This window comes from Nymphalis io, chromosome 21, assembly GCF_905147045.1.
Source record: "Nymphalis io chromosome 21, ilAglIoxx1.1, whole genome shotgun sequence".
In the NCBI taxonomy this organism is placed as follows: Eukaryota; Metazoa; Arthropoda; class Insecta; order Lepidoptera; family Nymphalidae; genus Nymphalis; species Nymphalis io.
In genome coordinates this window covers 7,121,235-7,140,840 of record NC_065908.1, presented here as the reverse complement: position 1 = coordinate 7,140,840, position 19,606 = coordinate 7,121,235, and the positions used below count along the sequence as shown (strand labels likewise).

At 30.0% G+C, this 19,606-nt stretch overlaps 3 protein-coding genes across 3 annotated transcripts in view; 2 read left to right on the top strand and 1 right to left on the bottom strand.

The window, feature by feature from the left end:
- LOC126776786 (myosin light chain kinase, smooth muscle-like) overlaps positions 1-7,309 on the top strand; it is a 41,179-nt gene extending 33,870 nt beyond the window's left edge. The window contains exons 5-8 of the mRNA XM_050499547.1: positions 3,165-3,306; positions 4,141-4,340; positions 4,783-4,935; positions 5,486-7,309. Coding sequence (XP_050355504.1) covers positions 3,165-3,306; positions 4,141-4,340; positions 4,783-4,935; positions 5,486-6,665 — 1,675 coding nt within the window. The 3' untranslated portion in view covers positions 6,666-7,309. The remainder of the gene's footprint in view (positions 1-3,164; positions 3,307-4,140; positions 4,341-4,782; positions 4,936-5,485) is intronic.
- Positions 7,310-10,680: 3,371 nt separating this feature from the next.
- Positions 10,681-13,397, bottom strand: LOC126776925 (40S ribosomal protein S16). Its single transcript, XM_050499792.1, has 5 exons — positions 13,338-13,397; positions 13,204-13,248; positions 12,707-12,838; positions 11,286-11,400; positions 10,681-10,923 (listed from the first exon to the last, which is right to left on the bottom strand). Exons 1-5 carry the CDS (start codon positions 13,353-13,355, stop codon positions 10,778-10,780), a joined length of 456 nt encoding a protein of 151 aa, XP_050355749.1. The 5' UTR covers positions 13,356-13,397; the 3' UTR covers positions 10,681-10,777.
- Positions 13,398-13,774: 377 nt separating this feature from the next.
- LOC126776742 (uncharacterized) overlaps positions 13,775-19,606 on the top strand; it is a 39,230-nt gene continuing 33,398 nt past the window's right edge. The window contains exon 1 of the mRNA XM_050499464.1: positions 13,775-13,987. The gene's annotated coding sequence lies outside the window, so the exon portion shown is untranslated. The remainder of the gene's footprint in view (positions 13,988-19,606) is intronic.

Here is a 19,606-nt window from a genome sequence, read left to right as displayed (position 1 = left end):
GTCCTTAGGAACTATGAAAATCTGATTACCGTTAAGAACGATACTTTACCGCGAGAGAATATACAACATACAAATAATATTAAAGAATATAGGCACAAGTAAATCTCAACATTAGAAGTTTTTCTTTTTTTTACGGTATATTTACTGCATGATCGCTATCAAATACGTTTTACTTATTTAGTAATATAAAGTTACCAGAGTTACGATAGCTATCAACGCGGTTTGTGTATGCGAAGTGTGATTCCAGCCGCATGTATGTTATTAAAGCGTGGCGTCAAACCGCGTCAGATATTACGACGCGCATAGTTGGCGCGACGCCATCCTGCCACTACATCCTAGCTCTTCACATTAGGGTTGCCAATAAACAAATATATAACAATAAATTTGCTTAATAGCATTTAAATTTTACTGGTTCTAGTCGGTCTGATTTATTATTATCAAATTCTCATATATTAAAATACATTACATAACAAATTATATTATAACAAGCCGGGTAGCAATGTAAGTATTAATCCTTATGTTATTCTGGTGCCGTTCGTCCCTCACTCTGCTTGCTGCGCAGTCGGGGCAAGAGACTAAATAAAAAAATTAAACTAAGAATAAAGTTTCAAATTTTTATTTTGGAACGTGTATGATCAGAGGTGACCCAGGAGTTTATAAAAGATTGCTGATTTACTTGGCTAACCTGTAATACTCATAAACTATTATAATTTGTTACTTTGTATATATAAAGGTGTCATGAATGTTATTGTGTTCATTTTCAGTCGTAGGTTCCATGATAAAGAGTGTACAAATAACTCCATTGCTGTGTTAACGACGTAACTGTACTAAAACCTTTGCTCTTGTTTATTTTCATGACGGTCTTGTTTTCATAATGTTAGTTGTTTATTTTATTTGACCTTGTTATCTTATTTTATGACGGAGCTATAGCAATTATCGTTAGACGTACAAATTGCAATTTAATTGCATTACAGTAGCAAATTATACAACTGATTAAATGTTTTGATTAATTACATTTGGCAACCCTAGTCTGAAAAACGTTTGTTATTTACGATTCACGTTATAATAAAGTAGGTTTAATATATTCAATCGACAAGCATCCAGTATTACCTTATTGTTATAAAGCTATGCATATATATGTATGTATGCAATATGCATCGTTGTTTTAGAGATGCGGTTAGAAGTAGAGATGCGGTTAGAGGTAAAAGCAATATGACTTTTACAACGGTGATCGAAATAAAACCTGTGATAGAAGTTAAGTTTTAAAAAGTTAATAACGAGTTATCATTATGTTGAATTTATTGAAATACCAAATTTACGAAATACCGTATCCGTCCCGGCTTGAACGGTTAAAATAAAAATCTACATAAAAAGTATATATCGTAATACATATAACTCTATTGGTTTCGTGACTTACGCCAGTAACGCTCGTCGGTATGATTTTTCCGACATCTTTATCGATCATCGTCATATTTCACCCAATTTACACAAAACCATAATGAATTATAAACGTGAAGCGATTGATAGTTTTTGAGTTTATCGCTTTTAAACTGTTAGACAGACGCGACGAATCAAAGATATTAAAATGACACCATAGACAATTTATTACTAATTACTAATTTTATCATATTACACAATGTTAGAACATTGTATAATATTGCGAATTGGAATGATAATGCTTGCAATTTTTATCTTCTATGATTTTATTATTGTAGTTTAATAATATTTTAAAGATGTTTTTTTATCAAGAAATAGTAAAACTCATTACAAATATAAATTATTAAAAGATGAGTAACTACCGCTATGAAGACATATTGTTAAAAAATATATAGTTTTCTCGATAAACGAGGGCTCGTAAATATTGTAAATTTACACAGCCGATGTTAAGCGCTTACGTCAAATGTTTTTTTATAAATATTTTAGTATTAAATTGTAAGAAACGCAGACCGAATACATGCTATGACGTAAATGAACAAAAACAAATATAAAACCAGCTGATGACGTAAACACTTGCATTCATTCATTCTAAAATAAAGCTTGAAGCTAAAAATAGATTACGTTTTTAATTTAAGATTACGTTCCAAATTAAAAATTTATTATTATTATTATTTCGTTAATAATTACTTCATTTAATACTTTTAAAAACGACATAAAAACATACTTATTTTACATGTTACAGCAACCTTGTTAACTTTTTAATACTAGAATATTTCTAAAAAATATAAACAGGCCAAGGCTAAATTTTAGATGACATCATTTTCAACTTTTAAATACAGTGACAACTTAAGTAGCAATTTTTAACTTTATTTGAATAAATTATAATATAGCAACATATGCACTTTTATATTTATAATTTATAAAAAATACATAAATTATCTTAGAATATTTATTATCTATCCAACAAGTCGTATGACTTGAAAAATCCTTCAAAGTTCTGGCGATCAAACTGTGAAATACTGTTTCCTTATAAATCAAACAAACGATATCAATTTTTGTATTCAAACGATTGTTCGAAAAACATTTTTTAGAAACAAATATTTAGTCTGAGACTACATTAGTAATTATTCGTTTATACCATATATTGACTATGTAAAAATCTAATATTTATTAGTATATTATAATATGTATACATATGGCTTCTGATCCAAAAATAAACATATTATTTCTACGATGTTTAATATGATTTCACGAGCTTTAATTTATTTTTAAATTTTGTCAATAGTTATTTGACATCACGTTTGGCTTTGGCCTTGACTTTTTTTTTGGCGCCAACACTCTGTTTCAATGTAACGATTACTTTTTTACGATGGTCAATATCAGTCTTTTTGGCAATCTCTCAAAATGTCATACTTTTTTTCGTCGAACACATGTTTCATGTATATTACCTAAAACAACCCAGAAGTTGCAAATCCTAAATTCTTTACTCTAGGCTTGAAGGTTAATCTTTAATAAAATGTTGAAATCTTAATTATAACAGATATTACCATCTTTTTATCGTTTATCGTTTCTTTTAAGCATCCATGTATTTCAAACTACCAAGTAACAAGTAACCGAGCAAATTCCGTTTCATTTAAAAATATAACCTAAAGGCCTAATAAAAATTAACCGTAAGTGCCTACTGACTTTTAAAAACACGCAAATTAACGGTTTTATTTTATTTTCAGAATCACGGGAGGAGAATTATTCGAGCGCGTGATCGACGAGGACTTTGTCTTGACGGAGCGAGCGTGCACCGTGTTCATGCGGCAAATATGCGAGGGAATTGAATTCGTGCACAGACAGAATATACTGCACCTCGATATGAAGGTGATATATATTTATATGACATAAAAATTATTAGCATTCGGCTTAGTTTAAAACAAATAAAAAAAACTAATAGTATATTTTATACCGACACAATTACAATACTTTAACTGTTTGAGTTATATTGTTTTCATCTTTGCACAAATGTTTTTGAAAGTGATAATAGGAAGTAACATGAAATGGTAGTATTATGAACCTACTACTCCCTTTCCCTAATACGCGGACGAAGACGCGAGCAAGAACTGTATATATAAAGCTTTATTTTTTGTGACAGATTATTTTAATTAAACTATACTAGCCATATTGTAATATTTGTTTAAATATTATTAAGTATGTTGTGATGTTATTCAAAATATATGATAACTTGGCAGTCATTGTTGATTAATATGTAATACAATACATATAATAATATATCGCCTTATAATATGTAAATCTGTGGAGATGATTTTTTTTTATAAATAAAGAGTAACTGTTTTGAAAAAAAAATATAGTTGACTCCTTCACCTCGAGACTCCATCTTGGTTGTGATCCAAGTCGTTAATCAGAATGGCGGAAAAGATTGCGCGGGAGTTTTATGATTGTCTACTACCACGTCGCTAATATTGTTTTTTATTATTAACTGCGAATATTTTTATTTCTCTCGTTTGTAGTAAATCTACAAAACATGCAGAATTTTATTTTAGACTAATCCGTTTTAACGCCTACTTATATAAATTTGTAATCACGTAAGCGACATATTATTTTTGTTACAAAGATATATGTATGTAATAAGTTCTTTAAATAGTAGATAATAATACTGAAAACGTTTTTTTTTTATGTGAAATTATTTCATTACAGCCAGAAAATATTCTGTGCCTGACAAAAGCGGGAAATCGTATAAAAATCATCGATTTCGGCCTCGCTCGTTTCTACGACCCAGAAAAGAAGTTGCAAGTTCTATTCGGTACTCCCGAGTTCGTTGCGCCCGAAGTAGTTAATTTCGACCAAATCGGTTACGGCACAGATATGTGGTCCATTGGAGTAATCTGTTACGTTCTGTGAGTATTTATAATATAAAATATTTATTGAATACGAGTGTACCTGCGATTTTTCATAAACATCTGATGAGTCAAAAAGGTCAAGTTAATGGGAAACATGGATCTTAATCCATGAACGATTCTCAATCTGGCAAGCACCTCTGGATTTTGTGGGATGAAAAGTCTAACACAAATATGAACAAAACTGGTGCAATCTGTTCTAAATATTAACAAAGTGAAAGCTAACAGATATCTTCACGCGGTCTTTTCCTTCCTCCAGCTCGGATTTATGCCTATGCCTATCAAATTGCCTAACGGCCTTGGATCTTTAACTCCGGAGCTGCCTGCCTCTATTCATTACAGCCTTGCGTTCTTAATCTTAATGTGAATATCCTTCACCAGAGTTAAATATTCGTATTCCGTTAATTATTTTTAAGTTTATAATGCAATGTTATATTTTCAGTTTATCTGGCTTATCACCGTTCATGGGCGAAACTGATATAGAAACAATGGCGAATGTGACGATAGCTAAATACGATTTCGATGATGAAGCATTCAACGAGATATCTGAAGACGCCAAAGACTTCATCGGCAAATTACTCGTGAAAGACAAAGAGTAAGTTAATTTGACTGTAGTTTCAGTAGCGTTAGAAATAGTTTATTTCGTAAAAGCATAATAGTTTGTAGATCTATTTGATATAATAGGAACTTACCCTTAGATATCGGGTTTATGTTTCGGTTCAAATGCCCTTCATGAATCGTTAAAAAAATTATATGGAAAAAAATATGAATATGTTTTTTTGGCTCGTATAATGCTGCAAAGAGTCAGCCTGTCGGTAAAGACCCTCTGTTACTTGACTCTCATCCAACACTGAATGTATCCAGTCACTAACGTATTATTAGCCATCAACTAGTATATATTTTACTGACCATCCATTACATATATTACATTTATATTATAACGTGCTAACTACTGTTTAGACTAAGATTAGACTAATAGTAAATTAGCATCTCCAAAACTTAGATGTTACGCCTATCCAATAACCCATCCATCCTTGCTTATATAAATCATACAGCTATACTTGCTATAAATATTATATCCATATTTTTACCTTTGACTGCACAGTAAGGTGTTGGGGTGATAGTAACAAGGGTCTTTGTCGCAGGTCACGTCCCAGTGCTACGGAGTGTTTACGGCACCAGTGGCTCAGAAAACGAACACCAGTGAAACAAGACAAACCAAGACAGCAACCGCAACTTTCACCCAAACATGAACTTGATGTAGCCAAAGACAATTTAAGACTCTTCGTAGAACGATGGAGTGAACATCCCAATTCCCCATACGTATTTGACATTCAAGCCCAGGAGATCCTTTGCCTAGCAAATGGAAATTGCGAGAGGTCGTCCATTGGTGGCTGTTCTCCATCTCCGAGGAGTTCCCTGAGTAGTTCTCCAGATGTCGTTTTCGATGAAGATGATTTAGAACCACCACCTTTGAGAGATCCGACTCACTCAACTAGATACAACCCAGTCGAAAGAAGAGCGTCCGACAGCAGTTGTTTCATACATAAGAAACAGGACATTTTTGTAAGAAAGAACTTAGCTGAAGAAATAAAAAAATTGTCAGATCATCTATTTATGTTGTCGACAATGAATACGGATCTAACCAACAATAACAACATGAAAGAACTTGATAAAAATGTTTCGGAAATTAAGAAATTCAGCAAAGAAGATAAAAAAATACCAAACGGCTTTAAAACTGAAACTAAATCAAGCATCACAAAAACTATGACGAATGGTAACGCGACGACCAGTGAGAAAAAAGTATTTACATCCAAATCTAGTCATAAAATAAATTCGACGTTTCTCAAAGATAAAGAACCAGAGAAGCCAATGACGAGCAAAATGCCATGGGTGAAGTCAACGAGATCGAAGAGAGTGACCACTACAAGTAGAGATGTACCAGATCAACCAATTGAAAGACGCAACACATTTTTCGAGGAATTCGATCGCAGACGTGATAGAATAGACAAATTAGTGAACGGTTTCGAAAATGGCAGACAATTGCCATACAGAAGAGGAGATGAAAATAATGCACACAGAACGAAAGACTTACTACTACATCTTCTTGAGAAATGGGGCGAGAATGAAGACGTAGAAGGAGAGAGAACAGCTGGTGGCACTTCTAACACCGGAAGACACCAGTCGATTTCCTTAGAATGGTCACAATCGAACCAACTTGCGCAAAATTCCATGTCCAGTCTACACGCTTTTTTCAAAAGACAATCATCGGACGAAAAAGTCCAGAAGAAAAATGTTACCGCGAAAGTTTCAAGTTCCAAGTGATACATGTATAGACATTTTTGAAACAGGGACTATGTGCCATGACATCGTGTTGTTCAGAAAGATAAACTTCGAAGTAGTTTAATTACGCTTAAGCATTTAAATAATTGGATGCTAATAAAGTTTAGCGTATAAGGTTTAAGGGTCTCGGAAACAAAGCAAGCTGACTAGATTTTGGAAATGAATATAGAACATCGAAATTTTATTTGAAAATTTCCGTTAATTAACGACATAAATTCGAATGTTTGTTTTCAAATCGTCAATTTTTATTCTGATCTCAATCATAAAGACTCGACCGGCGTAAGAGTTAATCTTTCTGAATGTATGGTAGGTTACCAAAGTAGGGCATGAGATTATAATTTAGTTTTTTTTCTATACAAATGACACCTAAATGACAATTTAATACGAATCTAGTCTTCATACTCAAAGCTCTGTATGGAATCCGCTTGCAGACAAGACTGAGACACATGAAATTACATTGACAATAGCAGATAATTTTGTACTTTTTTGTAAATAATTTTACAGATATTTGAATATTAACCCCCCAGCGTATTGTTCCTTATACGTACTTAAGTAATTGTATTGATTTTATTGATAATTTATTGTTATATGATGCTTACGTTGTTAAAATATAAGGCTTTATGAAAGTGATTGTTTTATTTCGAGATACTATTCGTGTTTTATAGAGAAAGAAAAATATACAACAAATAAGCGACTTGACGGTAAGTGGTCGCTTGTTCGTAGACCATCGCGATCTTAACCCGATGAACTATAACAAAATATACCGGTATATATTTTTAATTTTCTTTTTCAAGCGTTCATGATTTACGAAAACAAAATGCAAGCAATTGAGGTATAAGTATTTTATAAAGAACAACTGAAAAGACAAAATTATATATATTTTTACTTTAAAAATAATATCTTTAACTATAAGCTGTTATTCCTTCAGTCTGAATAACTGCTAATTAACATATAATGCTATTATTTGCGTTGAAAACAAATGCAATTATTATTTATAGGGAGCGTTTGACGTCTTCGGCAACATTAACACATCCGTGGTTAATACAATCGGCACTTTGCACTGAGCTTCACGTTACTAAAGCAAAATTGAAGAGATATGTTATCAAGAAACGGTGGGCGAAAGCAGTAGCAGCAGTTATTGCACTCCGAAGAATGGGAGCCAAGTTCGACGACGTTCAAGAAGATAAGAATATGAAATAATATTTAAATGTCATTGAAATTCTTAACCAATTCAGTATTTATAATCTGCAAGTTTTATTTGGTGGTAGTTATTATCTGTAAATACGATAAATATTGGCGCGAAACTTCTGACAATCTTTGTAATTATTTTTTTAAGAATATTTGAATTATTGAAAACATTTTTAACTCATACGAAATTAAAATAATATTCGTAAAATGGAAAATAAATATTAGCTTCTTTAGCATTTAATTTTATATTTTAACTTTGATATTGATTTAATCTCAAATCGTTGTTTTTATTTGTGATTATAACTTTTTTCTAGGAAGCTAGATAGATCATTAAAATTTTTTTTAATCTTTGAATACTTCTTGCAGTATACTAATTTATTTGTGAATTAAGAAAAAACTGAGGCTATGAAATTGTTATATTAAGTATAGATAAATAAAATACATAAATAAATGACCAATATATTATTGTACATGAAATATTAAAATATATTAATAATCTCTAACAAGATCTGTTATTAAGTCATTTAATGAGTTGTTATTTTTTTTGTTATTTTAATGTTATTGTTATTTATCATTGTGAAAGACATTAACTACTAACAATAAATTAATAATAATATTAATATGTTTTGCCAATAATTAAGTAAGTGTAGTTAGCAATTTAAAATTATTTAAGCTAAATAAATTGTTTGTAAATCTAGTTTTCTACAAACCGACATATTTCGAACATTTGTTTTTGAAATCTGTTTTTCAAAATACAATTAGTACCAAATTGTAATAAACCATCTCAATAAAGAAAATTTTAGTATACATTTCGTGTTGTCTCACTGGCACACTAATATCATCTCTTGTCACACTATTTACAATTAGAATATAAGTTTACAAACATCAGTAATTAAGGAGTAAAGATAATTCAATCTTAGTTTTACATATTGTATGCGATTTTCTATTCTAATATCCAGAAAATTATGCACAGAAACAGTTCCTTATTAATATATCTTTATTTACATTACAACATATAACAAATTTACACGTTATCTTCCAACATTTCGATAACAACTTCGCTGACATTTAAAAAGCATTTATTCACGAATCCATTATGAATACTACAGACTATTTAATTTATTTATCAAAATCTCAACCAATGATATCACGTCAAATCAAGGTCAAAGTGGCTTATTTATCTTTAGTCTTGCCATTCTATAATTACTTCCATATTTAAATAACGCCAAAACAACAAAAAGGAATCTCGTCAATAAATAAATATGCATTTAATCAATATGAAATGAATAGCGAATCTAATCACTTATAAATTAAATCAAAAATGTTTTTACTTTCAATATTGGTTTCATAACAATTCCGCATTTACAATTTTTATTTCATCATTACACTACATGATAATATGATGATCTGGATTGGATTCTATTAATTAATATTTGAATTGTATTTTGTATTTTCTCGGTCGTTTAATTGTTAATATATTAAACTAAAGTCATGTATGAATGTAACCAAATGAACTTTAATCATATGAGTCGTACTTTATAAATTGCATTTAAAAATTTCGTATGTTATTGATGGTAAGATATTTAGAATGAAAATAAAGATATTATATAAAATTGGCTTTTGTTTATAATTACAAAACAACTGCAAGGTGAATTGGGCACAGCGTAATAAAGCTTTCAAATTACAATAATATTTATTATTTTATTTAATAAATAACAGGATAAAGTTCAATTATTCCTAAAAAAAGAAATATAGCTGGTGTTTAATTAATTAAAGAAATTGATCAATGTATCCCAGATATGGGGAATAATGCAAAAAAGCAATACTAAGCATCGATCGCAGAAAGTTGTGTGTACGTCGGCACTACGCTTAAAACTTAAATTTTCCCGCACTCGTGGTTCTTAGATACGTTGAATAGGTTTTTTTTTACGTTTAATTAATTATGGATAGTCCCGCAAGACCTTCCCATACAAAAAGAGAAAATGAAATGTAATTATTCATTAAATGATATTGATATTCAGTCAGTTCATCAAGAATAAACGACATAAATAGGCTATCCTATTGTTTATGATTTAATATGTAATGATAAGTTTATTTTAGCAGAGATGGCCCAGTGGTAAGTGCGCGTGAATCTTAACCGATGATCGTGGGTTCAAGCCCGGGCAAGCACCACCACTTTCATGTGCTTAATTTGTGATTATAATTCATCTCGTGCTTGACGGTGAAGGAAAACATCGTGAGGAAACCTGCATGTGTCTAATTTCACTGAAATTCAGCCACATGTGTATTCCACCAACCCGCATTGGAGCAGCGTGGTGGAATAAGCTCCAAAAACCTTCTCCTAAAAAAGGGAGAGGCCTTAGCCCAGCAGTGGGACATTCACAGGCTGTTACTGGTATGTTTATTTAAGTACACTCGTAAACCAATTAATGGCATACTTATTTTTTTTAATAAAAAATCTACATCTAATTTCATTATTTGATTAAGGTCAGACGAGATTCGAGAATCGCAAATAAATACCGTTAAATATTATTTTTATATTTTGGCATCTACTAAAAATCCATTGTTTACTAACCCTAGCTATTGCTAAACTAATGCTTGTCGCTCGATATCTTCCGCATCTATAGCTACATTTCGGAACGGAGTCGAGAAGCTTAAGTTTAGCTACGGATTTAGAATATATTCCGGATAAGTTTAACTTCCCTCTATAGATAATATTGTTGTCCGACAACAATAAAGTCAGTATAATATTACTATTCTATATTCTAAAAAAAGGATGATTCTATCATATGTAAAATGAAAGGCAGAAACGGTTTTACTTTTTTTTTATTTTGAAAACCACCATATGATATCGTAATGACCACGCGCAGCCAATACGATACCACACGGTGCTGAAATGTGCGATGTTAACGGTAAGATTTCTGGTATCTGGCACGAGCACCTGGACCACCGAATTTCTTGGGCTCGCAGCGCCTGGGGTCGGCGACTAACAAACTTCTATCGTACTGAACGAGGATGTCTTTGATTTCCTTCTTTGATGCTTCATCTACATCTGTAAAACGAATAATATTTTTTTATTATTTTGCTACTTATCACTTGTTATAATAAATTTCTTATATTATAACTTGTAGTGTACACTTCAAACAAGCAAGTTAAAGATGAGACTTGCCGTTTGGTAAATGTCACAATTTGATCTCCTTTCTCTGAAATGACTGACTCACACAGAGCAAGACAGCTTTGGAAAGAAAGGTAAGTTACAGTGAAGTTATTCAATAGAAAAATATTTAAATTATTTATAACAATATTAATAAAAATACAATTAAAATAAATTTGCTAGTAGGAAAGTAATATTTTGATGATAACAGTTTGTATAATTACCGAAAATAAATATAAGTAAAATCTAATGTTACTTACATTTTTGATAGAAGGCAATAAGAGCCTTGGAAATAGCTTGTCTGATGGCGTAGACCTGGGCAACGTGACCACCTCCCTTGACGGTGACTCTGATGTCGACATCGGCGAACTTTTCCTGTACACGATAAACATATTTCCATAAAATAAAGAGAATAATATTTGAGTTAGTTTTAATCCTCAATAAGAACAATCAGAACTGCTGTTCACTTCACATCTAAGATACTCAGGTTCGGAATAAGTTTATTCATCATGAAGTTGATAAAGTAAAAAATAACATTATTGTATAGTAATTTTGTTTGTCTGTTATGTGGAGTCATATTATGAATGAAATGTAACATGCATTTTATATATTAATAAATGTTTTTTTTTTCAAATCAAGTAGATTCTATCTCTATTTTATTATAATACATGTAATTAAAAAACTATTTTGCTTTAATGATTCTGATTGCAATTTTTTATTACATCTACATTACACGTAACAAAATTTGAAGCAATGGAGCATTTGAACAGCCATAATCAAATTAAAAATCTAATATTTTGTATTCATAAAACAAATATGTACTTCTAGGTAATATCAAAATAACCAACGGTCTTATAACGCCTATATAACAAAGTATTTTCATATATATTGACCAATCGGCAAGCATCATGCTAGAATAGTATTTGTTAGTGGTCCAAATTGGTCCAGCCAATCTTGAGTTATGTACCAACAGTCAGCAATTTCTTCATTTACAATTTAAATTGTTTCTGCTATGACCCTTTCATAGCAGAAACAATTTAAATTATACAACATGTGCTACAAAAACACATGTTCTAACTAATTTGAAGGTGTATGCGAGACAAGCATGGGATATTACTGTGATAGGAGTGATTATACTTATTATAATTAACAAAAGATATTTATAGTGCTACTTGGTTGGATATTAAATAGTGAAATGTTATTTTACACAAGACAAAAACAAAACAAACAAAAATGTTAAAGAAAAAAATATTCACTCAAATAAATGTTTTCTCAATGATTTCAATGTTTACATCAAGTATGTATATAAGTTTACAATTAATTATAAATAAATTTGTACACTACACATTCGAATATGATATTAAAGTAGGAAAAATGAATTGATTTTAATAAAAAATTGATTCATATTCATTGTGTACAAATATAAATGAATCAACCATACATACTTAGTGATACATCTAACAAGACTTACTACTGAGCATATTACTGTGATGTGATCATGCAGTTTCAAATACAATGGATGTAAAAAAAAACTATTATGCAGTACATTTAAAACCAAAACTAAGCTGTTATTACATTTTACATCAAATTTTAGTTATTGTTGTATACACAAACACATGGATCATTATTTTTACGGAAACGATTAAGAGTTATCAATGTTAGTAGAAATTTAAAACTGTACCTTGCCAAGTAGAAGGATAGGCTCCTGTAATTTGTATTGGAGAAGACGGGGCTCCACTAAATCTAATGGGCGTCCGTTAACACGAAGTACTCCATGACCACGCTTGCAATAAGCTACGGCTGTTGCGGTTTTCTAAAAAAAAGTTTTTTAACACATTATTTTTAAGAGTTAGGTTATGTCTGTAAAATTTCAACAATTGAATTTATGGTTATTTTGTAGTTCCTATTTAGACCACCCTAGAATATAGCTTCTAGAATGGCTGGTACAACAAAAACGATAATATTCTTTCCTATTTGAGACCGTTAAACAGTATAGGTTACAACGGCCAAGGCAGGAAAGCTCATTTATTAATCTCGAATGTTTAAGTTGCATTTGAATAAAATTATAAAGAGGTTTAAATTTATCCTCAGAAAAACACTATTTTAATTTAGAATGTATTTACCTAAAAAATTCACGAAAATTAAAACAACACGTGGATGAAATTTGATCAAACTCACCTTGCGGCCGAATACTTGGACCGCTTGAATTGGTTCGCGTCTTGCCTGTAAACACCAAATATATGATTTTTATATATTTTATTAAAATATTTCACATGATACTTAATGTAATAATTATTTAATACAACACGCACCTCTTGCACGGCAGCCATTTTGACAGAGAAAGAATGATTTAATGCATAGACTACATAAACTTATTTAGAGACAAGAGATGTCCTCAACCCTAAGAAATATTAATTATCTGTATTTTTTTAATCAAATGTTAATATATTAATAATGAATTATTTTTAATTCATTATTAATTATCATTCAGAGGTAAAATATGGGAAAAAAATATTATTTAACAAAACTTAATAAATTAAACGATGCAAAGAATGTAAATGAATAATTTTACCGACATCTAGTAGCAGATAGCAAAACAAAATACAACTTATATTGGTAGATGGCGCTAAAAACGATTGGAATATGTAATATGTTCAATAGATGTCACTATTGTAGTAATTCATCTACATAGCGGCTTTATGATGACTCAATGTTTGTGGCACGCATTGTTTTGTATTCGCCGAACGTAATCGCGAGAGTTGAGTCGTGTGTAAAGCTCACCGGTAGTGCACGCTTCTATTCAATGAGTCGCGAAAACATTCCCGCGCAAGTGTTATAGAACTTGAAACAAAACAGTGTGAATCAAAGTTGTTGAGAGAAAATTGTGCTTTATTGTTTATGTAATGTACTCTTGTGACATAAGTTTGATTAAAATTGTTTTCAAATTAAATCAAAACTGAAGGTAAGTGAAAAATATTATACATTCTTTAAATTTTACAATTGATCTACAAAATTATAATATAAATAAGAATGTTATTGTATGCCGTGTTCGATATAATTATTTTTACTGAATTATAATTAAAGTATGCATACAATTTTAATTGTTTTTTTTGTAAATTTATTATTCGTGAGACAACAGCTAACTTATTTTTAACAATACTAAATTATAGTAACTACATGAAGTACATAAGTAACTATACCTTACAATACATTTTTTACAAGTTTTATGTTGAATGACGCGTCAGAAAAAGTAAATGATTCATGAAGGAATGCGGTCGACATACACTTATAGATCACTTAGATAAAAAAATATATAATATAGGTATATATATATATATATATATACCGTACCGTACCGTAACAGCCTGTGAATGTCCCACTGCTGGGCTAAAGGCCTCCTCTCCTCTTTTTGAGGAGAAGGTTTGGAGCTTATTCCACCACGCTGCTCCAATGCGGGTTGGTAGAATTCACATGTGGCAGAACTTCAGTGAAATTAGACACATGCAGGTTTCCTCACGATGTTTTCCTTCACCGTAAAGCACGAGATGAATTATAATCATAAATTAAGCACATGAAAATTCAGTGGTGCTTGCCCGGGTTTGAACCCACGATCATCGGTTAAGATTCACGCGTTCTTACCACTGGGCCATCTCGGCTTCTTCTTCTTATATATATATATATATATATATATATATATATATATATAATATATTATTTGTATTTTTATGGAATCAAACAGTACATATATATGATATAAATATAATATCAGAACAGTGCTTCTGCTTATTTAATTTTGCAAATATACCCAATAAATAGAAAAGATGATAATATAAATAAAAAAAGATAAAGTATTATTGAATAATTAAGATTTTGTTTTTGATAAGATTGATATGAATATCGAAGGTTACTTTGTAAATACATCTGATATACCTTAAGAATTTCTTTTTTCATTAAAAATTTGCGTATGGATCAAAAATTGTTATCATTTTAATATAACAAATAATATTTCCTTTCACTGATATGATATAATTATTTTTGACTATTTTAGAATTTAATATTTAGATATAAGAAAAACATTGAATATTTTCGATAACATTTGTGGTATTAAGCCCATTATCTCTATCTAGATAATGCGATTCGTTTTATTTGTAAATATAAGAACAAAAATACATACAAACAACCTAGAATAGATCGGTTGGTGAATGTCTAATATCTCACTGGTTGAAAATATCTCGGCTTAAAAACTTAATATTACCCGTTCGACGTCAGTAAAGCTAGTCAATTCATAAATTGATTATTTATAAACACGAATAACTAAAATTTAAACAACAATACAAAACGGATAAATAAAATTAACATAGTTTTTAAGCTTGTTACTATGGATATTTATCTGTAAATAAACATTTATTATTATTATTATAAATAAAATAAAAACAAGAAACTGGCACAACTGTTTACCTACTTAAAAAAGTTACTGTTTAATATATAATAATTTACGCATATATTATTGACTGTTTTGTTACTATACTTATGTATTCTAGAATAAATTGTAAGTGAATAATAACAAGTAGAGAAATCTTTAATTATAAGTAAAAATAGTGTTATATTTAAATTTAGGGAAAGCTATTTAAATCAATAGATATACCCAATAATCTGTTATGCGGTCATATCTATTGCATAAGATGTGTTTCTTTTTATATTTGCATATTAATAGGGCGTTTTATAGTTTAATTACCTAGTTTGTCAAGAAATTATATTAAATTCTCATAAATTAATACAAAAAAATATCGTCGTTTTAGTTCAGTTTTATGAATTAAAAAAAAATTAGGGTGAAAATTACTTCGGCGACGCCTTAAATTTTTACTAGATCTTTAAATAACACACGCATAACGTTAGAAGTTATTCGGTATTTCAAAGTTCTATAATTTTTTTTATTGATATAGAAGATGAATGAGGAAGTGCTTAAGTGTGTAATAAGAAATATAAAAACGTACATTGGACATTGACCCTGACATTCCTTCAATAATGTCACCTTTGACCGCAGACTTAAGTATGGTCAGAGGTGTCCACTTTTCATAATATGATTAAATTCCATCTGCCGCTAGTCAGATTAATTTTACGAATAATTTGTGATTATTATTATATTTTCAAAGTATAAGTCACCATGATGTTAAGGCTTTCCGAAACGGTGCTAGAATTAAAATAGTCACGATTCATCAATACTTGAAGCTTAAATAAGAAACACAAGTTTTTAAAGTTATTTCATGTTTAAAATTCAAATTCACAATAAGTTTTACTTAATTCTAGGACATTCAATCGTACAATGATTCTAAAAAAAATTTAAGTTCACGCGGAATAAATATAAAAAAATAATAATAATAATAGAATTAAATTGCATAACATAAAAATCCCCCACCCTAAATCGCGGGTGAATCCGCGGGCGGGCACTAGTATTTTATAATCGATTTGCTAATTTTGTTGGCTAGTTTCAGCTACCTACATACTTAGACAAACATGATCACCCGGATTTAATTTTTGTATTATCCTTTGGGGTTTTTGTCATAGTCATACTTATTGGTCAATTAAAAGTGAAGCTTTGCAAAAGTCAACAAACAATTGTTTTAATGGATAGGTTTAATATAATAAAACAGTCGCCTGAGTTTGTGTAAGTATTCATACGTACAAAAGTCTTCGAAATAATACTTTATTTGTGTATTATTTTGTGTATTATATACCTTGACATATACCACATACCTATAAGCTACAATATACCACATATGACAAAAAATATCTATTTAAAATGTTTGCATAATTATATTTTTTCTACAAATAAACAAAAAATAATATGAATATGTTTTGTTTTCTTATAAAGTAAGTTATTAAAATGAAACGAATAAAATATTGAATGCCAATTAAGTACATGTCATTAATTGAAATAATAATTTTATTCAAAAATTTAAATGTAACGCTTTTATTAAATCTTTCTTGTCTATTGTCGGTATACTTTTTAATCGCGATGGCAACACCAGGTTTATCGGCCGTACCGTTTGCTGACCGACAGGTATAAGGCTTCCTGTGTATTAATGGGGTCGAGATAATCCATTTATGTCCTAACTAGGTCTTAATGTTATGGAGTTACAGTAAGTACTATCGTTTATACGGAATGCATATACCAATTTTTTCACTTTCGATTTGATAAGATTACGTTTTGTTCAAATGTTTTAACCTAGTTCGATAACTCGAAATGTCAATATTTGTCAGATTTGTGTTACGCAAAAAAAAAAAAAAACATATAGAATTCGTATAAAAGAAACCAAAGAGATTCTGTAATTAATATCACATGGTGTGAATTTTATTAATTAATTTAAAAAAAATACTTATTTCATTTTCTTTCACTTCAATCTATTCAATATCATAAATACACTTAAAATAGAATAGAAAAAAATAACCAACACTATACTTATAGTTTCTAAACTGTACCTTTAATATACTTTATTATGAAGATAAGCAAAGAAATCCTTTTAAAGATGTTATTATCCATTGAAAGAGGTTCGTTGGCTAAGTAGAGAAAACGCTGGGCGTGGTTTAAAGTTATCTTAAGTAACCATCATGAGCTCTAAAATGATGCAAGTCCTGAAACGATATGCAGCGCATTGTTATTGGTTTTTATCTTTAAAAAGATTCATATCTAAAACAGCATACTTGAAGTTTCCAAATCAAATCAAAAAATCCTTTATTCAAGTATACTCATAATGGGACTGTAAATATAAAGCTACCACCGTTTTGGAATATAGATTCTACCGAGAAGAACCGGCAAGAATAGAAAACTCAATTGTTGCTCTTTTTCACCCTTTTAATAACAGTCACTCAAATATAATTCATTATAAGCTTATCCTGCTTGGAAACCAACAAAAACTAACTCCACGCTTTTTTATTATTTATGTAATCTTATGTTGAGTAATATGCCTTATTTATCAAAGTTCTTAATCAATAGGCCAAGTTAAAAATAACTGTAGAATCTTGTTTTAGTATAAGGGAAGGTCTCATTGATTTGTATTATTATGTCCCAAGTCAATATCGATCATCACATACAAATGATATAATGTAATTAAGATAAGATATAATTGAGTTGAATTAATTTAATAAATAAATAAGAAAATCTATTTAAAATTGTAAAGACGTTGTTACGTAAGGCAATCAGATTTTGCAGTTACGACAATTTACGATATCGTTGAATTTATTATTATAAAAAATCCACAACTGGTTAATATTTTAACATTAAAAAGATAGTGATATATATGTGAGTACTATGTTTCGTAATATAAAAAAAACGAAGCAAAATTTTAGCTATAATTCTAACTTGAAATACTTAACATCTCAACCCGTATAGTATGTTGCATAACGTGTTATATTGATATGTAATACATAAGATCGCAAGTTTTAACATGTCTTAATATACCTCACATATGATAAATGAAAAATACATACTCGTTTTGTTTTAGATTATATTTAGAAGTGAAACTTCGTTAGGGATTACAAAATTTCGATTTTAATGTTGACAGTAAGTGAATAAACGGACGGACAACACGTGTATGTGGATAGGATTATTCGAAAACTAGTTACGACGCAACTTCGCTTTTGGGGGTGGGGGGTCTATGTCCAAAATTTCACGATTAGTAGTTAAGACGTGAAAGCGTTACAAACGAACAAACAAACACATTTATAATGTTAGTTAGAAAAAGGGAGAATAACAGTTTTAATGCAAAGTTTATATAAGTGGAAGTTTAGAAACGTAACATTTCTGACGCAAAGCCTTCTGGAAGCTTGCTGTTGCACGCTCCTTTTTTTTACTTACGATATTATTTATCTAAGGTATTACATATATGGTTGTAGATATAGTTTCACCATGTTTACATTGCTAACTCGGTAATAAAACGCTATCGTTCTAATGGGTGGTCGATTCGAACATAGATTAGAAATTATATGAGAACATGACATGATGACACTTCACGTGTACTTTAAATTAATATAATTTTATGCCATTTCTAAATTGTAATAAAGAATTGTTTGATTAAATTTTACAATACCTATGTCAAAAAACCCGCAATTGCAAACAATGCCATGTTTTTTTCGATGTCACTTCTACGTAATTTCTGTTTTATGGTTAGACATTATCTCGTCCGGTCGAGATGTTAAGCATTTGCCTTTGGTAATATGATTACCGTGGTAATCATGCTTGCGATTTAATATTAAACTGTTTCGTTACACTTTAAAATTAAATATAATATTACTTATTGCTTAATTTTGTTATTCAGCGATAATGAACTATGCCGAATGCCGGTTCGTATAGAAAGTAATTCTAAGAATAGTGTAGTCGGTTACTTGTAAAGTTACGAGATAAATTTCTCCTTTTTAAACAATTTCAAAGTATAATATAACGTGCGCCCACGTTATATTTATAACCTTTTTTATGGCCATATAAATATTATATCTTATATTTAGAAAATGATTGCCTCGTTGATCTAGTGGCTAGCTACAAGGCTACAGATCCCGAGGTTCTGGTACAGTGTACAGATCCCGA

Excerpts from the sequence above, each read along its gene's own strand:
- LOC126776925 (XM_050499792.1), bottom strand. Across the intron at positions 12,839-13,203 it reads TCCAAGTATTCGGCCGCAAG|AAAACCGCAACAGCCGTAGC; the intron begins GTGAGTTTGATC and ends ACTTTTTTTTAG. Across the intron at positions 10,924-11,285 it reads TATTGCCTTCTATCAAAAAT|ATGTAGATGAAGCATCAAAG; the intron begins GTAAGTAACATT and ends TTCGTTTTACAG.